Here is a 7,564-nt window from a genome sequence, read left to right as displayed (position 1 = left end):
ATCCAAGATCCAGTAGCCTTGTTGGGTACCAGGCCGGACGGTCGCGGTTTGGGTTGCATTTCACATGCGTTTTAACGCATTGGTCGAACCATGTCATTGCAGTAGCCCAGAATTCATCTGAATCTGTGCTGTATGAGTTGACTGCTTGAGTAAGTTGACGGTCTGGATCTCCTATGTTTTAGTTACTTTCAGAAGTGGAGCATGAGTCACGTACTGAAGCATATCTGAAAAGTGTGAAAACCAAGCGCAGGAGTATCTTTAGGGCTGACACTTCTCCAATCGACTCCCTCGCCACTGAACTTTAGCATCAAAACGTAATCCACCCCCAAGCCCCATGGCTCTTTGAGAAGCAGGGTGAAAGTTAGCCATTCGAAGTACTCTTCCAGGTTATCGGGTTCTGGCTTTTCCGGCGGTCGGCCAGGGGTCGCTAAGAGTCGTTTCGTCTCAGCAGCTCGCAAAGCGTCTTGTTCAGTCTCAGACACTTGCAACCAAAATGCTTGACATATGTGGCATCCTTGCGCTGCAGACATCTCAAGGGTTTCTAGCGTTCGGTGGTGTGCGCACATGATGGCGAGACCATCATCTCCATGTTCTTTCGCGATAAGATTCGCTCGGTGTGTTAGAACACCAACGCAAATGTTGCATAGCATGTTTGCGCTCTCGTCGTGGTGGATGAAAGAGGAAGATGAAGGTGGGCGGCAGTTGTGACACTCGCCAAGTCATGTGGCTACGACGTGCAGGAGGGGAAGAACCAGGATAAGCGAGGCTGATAGCCAATACGGCTCAAGCAGTTCTTGCGTTTGCTAAAACCACAGAAATGCCGGTGAAGAATGAGACTAGAAGACTGATCCAAGCACTGAACAGCTTTCTGGTTGCTTGTACGTAGATGGAACACTCATACCAAGGTGACATCACCGTATTTTGAGGTTTCTCCTATCTCACCATCCATGATGCCGTCCACATAGGCTTCGCTGACCACGCTGAATTGGTCCTTGTCCCGCGGTCTAAGTACAAACGGAACCTGGCTTTCTGCAATAATCGCAATCTTATCACCCTGCATTATATGTTCAGAACTCAGGCCGAGATGACCATTCGCAGTGACGAAAGGAAGTCGTCCCAAGCTCTTTCCTATGATCTCCGATGCTAGCTGAACTTCGTTCGCGATCCCCCTCTTGACTTTACTGTTTCTCTTCTGACCTTTTAGGAATTGTTGAGCCTCGCGTCTGAAGCGCGGATTTTTGATTAGATCGAGTCCGTCTCGTAGAAGGATGACACCATCAGCGAATCGAACGTTTCCGACGCGACCAAACTTTTCATCTTTGTCGAATCCAACGTCCCCGATTGAAGTTCGTCCGCTGGCGCGTAATCGATTGCAAAATCCCTCGTAGTTTTTCCTTCTGCAATAGCTTAGGCGCAAAATCTCGAGTAGCCATTCTACCGGCCATGAGTAGGTCTGCGAAAGCGGTACCTCTTTACTGTTAGTCCGATTGGCGAAGCAACCGACCTGATATATATTATCGTATAGACAAGCCTTCATTGATATGCGCTTTATTGCCCCATCGTCTTTGTATATTCTGATTGAATCTTGATGTGTCCGATGTCCTGAACAATTGAACTCTGGATATGGAGTTACATGGTCGTCCCGTATATCCTGCAACATATCAGTCACAGATTGAGACCAGTCCGGAACCCACGATGGGAGATCCGGTGACCTTGAGGCTTGACACATTGAGAGCAGGGATATATGACCCTGTCGTAGTAGTGCTGCCATCGTAGTAGCATAGGTTTGTTTATACGAAACATCATAGTTCGGGACGACGCCAAAACGTTCCAACTCCTTTCGATCTGCAGCTAGACCTAGCAGCGCGAAAATTTTGTCCTCTGGTTTTGTTGATTCAAGATCATGAGGTCCATGTCTATCCAGGTTTATGCTGCCAACGCACGTCGCACGAAGGAGGGCTGCCATTGAGAATCTGCTTCCGTGATAAATTCTTGGCATGGAAAGCATGATGGTAGGACGGTGATGGAATAGATGCGAGATAATGTCGTGCTGATACCAGTTGAAAGATGCTCGATCTCTTCGAAGCCTAGTGTACATGATGGTCCACAGTGCAGCATACATGTGTATGAAAGCATCGCAGCGGTACCTCGTGACTGTTTGCGCTCCGCAGATCAAATGTGTGTCCCTCGAAAGAGTAATCTCTTGCAAGATCCACACCCGTGCCCACCAGGATCTGGTAAAGAACTCCTTCAACTCAGCGATTGGTAGCAAGTTGCTCTGATTGCTCTGGCCGCTAAAGACATCGAATAAGTCTCGGAAGGCCTTTCTGGATACTGTAAATATGGATCCATCTATGTCTCGAAAGATAGGGTCGACCGAGACCAGCCGCTGACTCCCTCCGAGCACACAATCCATGTCCTGCCAGATTTCGAGGCATTTCTCGAACGCATTTCTTATACCACGATCTTCCGCCATCTTTCCGATAGTGTTGATGCAACAGATCGCTAAGTCGCTGCTCTTGTTTGCTGGTCCCAACCAAGCAAAGACATGATGAGCCCGCTGATAGATCTTTGCCATCAAACCAACCTGGAAGCTTTTCTCCTTGTTATTCGTCTGATTTATACAAATAGCATCAACCCAGAAGTTCAGAGGCTGGCTATGAGGCATCGCTCTAACCAGTCTTTTGCGATCCTCTCGAAATTGCCACAAAGCTTCTTTGAGATTTCGAGTAACAGCGATGACTCTCCCATTACACAGGACAGGCACAGTGTCGTGTGGATCTCCCCATGTGTAAGATAATGCGATGTACGGCGGATGATCGTCGATCCTGTACGTACGCATACCGAGGCAGATGATCTCATCGCCATGGCCGAAGTGAAGATCGAGTAGCCGTAGTTGCTGGTCACACAGACTGTCTGAATATTGAAAATCCGCCCTTGCAGAAACTGTCAGTGGCAATGTAGTACCCTGTGCATGACTTGTACGACGATGTCTTGCGTGCTTGCGGAAGTAGGACGAAGTAGAATTCGTAACGATGAAGTTTTGTAAACAGAAGTGAATTGAGTAGATTACCCTCCCAGATGTTGACCCAACAAAGATGGGGTGTGAACCGAGGTCTCCATGGTGGTCGCTTCCAAGATACAAAAGTTGGATCTCGAACTTCAATGCGGAGGATGATTGGTGCTGTATATACCTAGGGCAGCGTTCAGAGATCGTGCTGCTGATCAAACATCTTGAAGATATGGGCTTCAGAAAGTGCCCTAATGCTAGAGTCTCATGTACATGCAGCGAGCCAATATATACCACGCCTTATTGACATCAGGCAACAGTGTAATCTGAGCGCAGATTGTCTGATCAGAGCTCACCGGTCTCTAACGCCACCACTACCCCTCAACAGCACATTCACCAAAGGTTCAGCCAATGTAAATGATTCTCATACGTGTTCGACATGCAGTGTGTCGCAGGCCAATCGCTACAGTGTTAGCGCACTATCTGATTCATGCTGGCATTCGATCCACCCTAACATAAAGCTGCGATAATAGAGATAAGGCTGTAGAGCTACCCTAAGAAGCTATTATCGCGATATTTAACAGCAAGTCCTTCTCTCCTGTTCAAGCCTTGTCCTCAATGTTCATGCAGTGTAAGTGTGTGCGCGTAGTGTATCCATGTCGGCTGTGCTGTAGCTGTGCGTCTTGCGCTGCAGATCGTCGAGCGGGTGCAAAAGATGCGCGTCGAGTTCAATCACAGCGATGTGATGGTCCATGCCTAACAGAACATCAAAATCGTACCAAAGACAGAGAGTACTGCCGCGCTTGCTAGACAATACCTGTGCGCATCCATTAGGGAGTTGGCTGCTGCTCGTTGTCTTAGTACCCACGGCAATATCCCTTTGACGACATGCTGGCCCTTTCCTCGCTTCTGATTCCGGCCACCGCGGGCTGTCAAGATGCGTGTGTCGGTCCATAATCTACAACCGAAACTCGGGACAAAAGTTCGGCATGAACTCTACCGATGAAACTAGCCTTGTCAGGGACTGCGGCACGTGCATGTGAGAAATGGGTGGCTTGGGTCTAACTCATTTGAGAAAACTAGGCCAGTTTGCGGGGCAGATTGATGCTTCTTTGTGTATAGCTCTACCGGCTCCACATCTTCCCCATGTTTTTCCCCCACAATATCAAGATGTAAAATCTATACATGCTAATCCGTAAACAATTTGAATGATGAAATGTACTTCATTGTGACAAGTATATATATTCATACACCATCAACTATGAAATATTCATTCATCGTATGCGTACACGTCTCAGACCAACGAACATGTTCGCGTTCACAGCCCTAGGCGCATCGTTTCTTGCATTCTCCTCCAATGTCCTAGCAACCCCCACTCCATCGCACCGCGACGACTATGTCAATTGGAGAAACTTCAGAGCCAATGGAGTTAATCTCGGTGGATGGCTTTGCCAGGAAGCCACCATCGATCCATATTTCTGGGGCACATATTGCAACGGTACCGCCGATGAGTGGAATTGCTGTGCCAAACTGGGTGACAGGTGCGCATCAGTCTTTGAGAAGCGCTATGCAACGTATATCACTCGCGATGACATTGATAAGCTTGCCTCGGGCGGAGTGAACCTTCTTCGCATCCCGACCACCTACGCAGCGTGGATCAAGGTTCCAGGTGCGCAGTACCATTCTGGAAACCAGCAATCGTACATCAAGAAAATCGCTTCGCACGCCATCAAGAAGTATGGCATGCATATCGTCCTCGATATCCATGGTCTTCCGGGTGGTATCAATGGTCTGGACATTGGCGAGGTGAGTCCATGTACAGATGCAGTGCGTCCCACACACGTTTACTAATTCCATCTAGCGCGTTGGCAAATGGGACTGGTTCAACAACCAAACCAACCTCGACCTCTCACTCCAAGCAGTCGACCAAGTCCTGAAGTTCATTCAAAAGTCCGGAAGCCCACAGTCATACACACTCGCACCCATCAACGAACCAGCAGACAACCCAGACTTTTCCAAATTCGGCACCCCGGCAGCTTTGTCAGATAATGGTGCTGCCTGGGTACAGAAATACATCAACGCCGTGGTCAAGCATACCAAAGCCGTGAACCCAAAGATCCCAATCATGTTCCAGGGCAGTTTCAAGGGAGAGCCATTCTGGTCTGGAAACTTTGCTGCGAGCACAAACATTGTGTTCGATGTGCACAACTACTACTTCGGCCGCCCGAGCGATTCGGACAACGTTACCACTAGCATCTGCGCAGACGCAAAGACGCTTGCTGGTGATGGCAAATTCCCTGTATTTGTGGGCGAGTGGGCCATCCAGACATTATCGAACAACAGGTTTGCGAATCGCGCTAAGAGTTTGAATACCGGGCTCTACGCGTACAACAAGTACACACAAGGGAATGCGTACTGGACAGCAAAGTACTTTGGCAATGTTTCGGTCGCGGGTGAAGGCGAGCAGGCCGACTATTGGAATTATCTCAACTTCATCGACATGGGCATCATCGAACCTAGCATGGGCCAGAAGTACTGTTCATAATTGCTTGACTTGAAAGAGAAGAGAAAAAGAAAGAGAGAAAAAAAGCACGTCTTATCTCTCCAGCCGTATCAAAACATTATATCATCGTGCAGTCATGAATCAAAACCCCAAAGAAACCTAGGACCCCTCCCACAGCTCATAATACCGCCCTTTTCTATCGCACAGCTCCTGGTGCGTTCCCCTCTCTACAATGCTCCCCTCATGCAACACTAGAATCGAATCAGCATCAACAATCGTACTCAGCCGATGCGCGATAACAATCACAATCCTTCCCTCTTTCAGCTTCTCAAACGCCCTCTTGATGCTACCCTCTGTCACCGTATCGACCGCACTCGTCGCCTCATCCAGCAGAACAATCGGCGCGTCCTTGAGCAGCGCCCTCGCAATCGCAAGTCTCTGCGCCTCGCCACCGGACAGCTTGACGCCACGCTCGCCGACGTGGGTGTTGTAACCCTTGGGATAGCGCATGATGGTGTCGTGAATCGCGGCTGCGCGACATGCTTCGTGGACGTCTTGGTCGCTCGCGGTGCTGCGTGCGTACCGTACGTTCTCCATGATGGACGTGTTGAAGAAGGTGGGTGCCTGAGGAACTACGCTTACAGCGTCGCGCAGCGAACTCAGTGTGACGTGCCGGATGTCTTGTTTGGATATGGTAACCCTGCCGGATGTGACGTCGTGCAGACGTAGGAGTAGCTTCAGAATCGACGATTTGCCAGCGCCGGTTTGGCCTACGAGCGCGACGGTCTGGCCGGGCGAGACGGTGAAGGAGACGTCGTGGAGTGCGTAGCGGCTCGAGTCGTACTGGAAGGATACGTCTTCGAATCGCACTTCGCCGTCGCGCACTGCGAGTGGGTAGGCTTCGGGTGCGTCTGTGACTGACGGCTGGGTCTGTAGAAGGTGCAGAACTCGTTCGGCGTCTACAAAGTCGCGCACCAACCACCGGACATGTTCTGTCAAAAACTTTAGCGGGTAAATGATTGAGTCCCAGTACGTGAGGAAGAAGACAAAGTCTCCTGGTGATGCAGTGCCTGCAGCGATGCGTTGGAGGATGAGGTAGGCTAGAGCGAAGAAGGTAGTTGGTACTAGCAGCTCAACGAGAGCCTTGATGAACGCTTGCCGTGCTTCGAAGCGTGTCCTTGCCTTCATGTGGTCGTTCACAGCATTGGACAATACGTGGGCCTCCCTCTTGAACTGGTTAAAGTAGGTCACAGTTTGCCAACCTTGAATTGCTTGATGCATCTTTCGTATCTGGAATCGTTCCGCCTTGGTCACACTCCTCCGGGGGCCGGTTGTGAGTCGCGTTGAGAAAGCTTCGGCTGCCAGGAATAAGATTGATGCACCAAGCAGAACCATCCCCACTGCCGGAGTGAACTTTCGGTAGAAGATAGTACAAGCTACGAAGACGTCGATCATGGTTGGCAGGATTTCGATGACTACCGACTCGAGGACGTTGCCCAACGCTTCGCCTTGCTCAACAGCCTTCATGACCTCTGCCGAGTCTTGCGTAGAGTGGAAATCGATTGACTGGGCCATGACATGGCCGAAAGCAGCGTTGGTTAATTGCTTGTACGAGAATTGCTTGATGGGTATTTTAGACAGCTCTTGGATGAAGACCAAGCCTGAATCGCCGTTGAGGTGGTCCAGGACAAGGAAGATGAGGAGTTCTCGAATAGGTATCGATCCATGTGTGACCTTGTCCGCAATCATTCCGAGGACGTACGGGATGGCCACTTGCAGAACGCGCTCTATCGCGATCGTGATGAGACAGATGAGTAGACATATCTGTACTTTGATGTCTCGTTTGGGTATGACATAAGGCAGGAAAATGGTAAAGTCTTTCAGGTAGCCAAGCCAGCCTCCAGTCTCGCGCAACCGCTCAGCACGAGCAGAGTTGCTAACAATCAATCCAAACTGATGAGACTGACTGACTGACTGATTGCTTGGCAGTCAGTTCAGTGTCAGTTTAGAGCTCTCGTCTTATCAGTCAGTTCAGTTTAGAGCTCTTAAAC

At 49.7% G+C, this 7,564-nt stretch overlaps 3 protein-coding genes across 3 annotated transcripts; 1 reads left to right on the top strand and 2 right to left on the bottom strand.

Annotated features, from left to right (window-relative positions):
- Positions 1-895: 895 nt before the first annotated feature.
- Positions 896-1,537, bottom strand: J4E82_011646 (uncharacterized protein; the record flags this gene model as incomplete). Its single annotated transcript, XM_051737846.1, has 2 exons — positions 896-1,453; positions 1,505-1,537. The coding sequence occupies 2 exons, from the start codon at positions 1,535-1,537 to the stop codon at positions 896-898; spliced, it is 591 nt and encodes a 196-aa protein (XP_051582397.1).
- Positions 1,538-4,291: 2,754 nt separating this feature from the next.
- Positions 4,292-5,555, top strand: J4E82_011645 (uncharacterized protein; the record flags this gene model as incomplete). Its single annotated transcript, XM_051737845.1, has 2 exons — positions 4,292-4,816; positions 4,872-5,555. 2 exons carry the CDS (start codon positions 4,292-4,294, stop codon positions 5,553-5,555), a joined length of 1,209 nt encoding a protein of 402 aa, XP_051582396.1.
- Positions 5,556-5,672: 117 nt separating this feature from the next.
- Positions 5,673-7,466, bottom strand: J4E82_011644 (uncharacterized protein; the record flags this gene model as incomplete). Its single annotated transcript, XM_051737844.1, has 1 exon — positions 5,673-7,466. A coding segment is annotated over one exon (1,794 nt), but the record flags the coding sequence as incomplete, so codon positions are not given.
- Positions 7,467-7,564: the final 98 nt, after the last annotated feature.

Source organism: Alternaria postmessia, assembly GCF_024291825.1.
Source record: "Alternaria postmessia strain BMP 2775 chromosome Unknown scaffold_260, whole genome shotgun sequence".
Taxonomy (NCBI): domain Eukaryota; kingdom Fungi; phylum Ascomycota; class Dothideomycetes; order Pleosporales; family Pleosporaceae; genus Alternaria; species Alternaria postmessia.
Note: the sequence above shows the minus strand (reverse complement) of the source record. Positions and strands in the feature narration are given on the sequence as shown.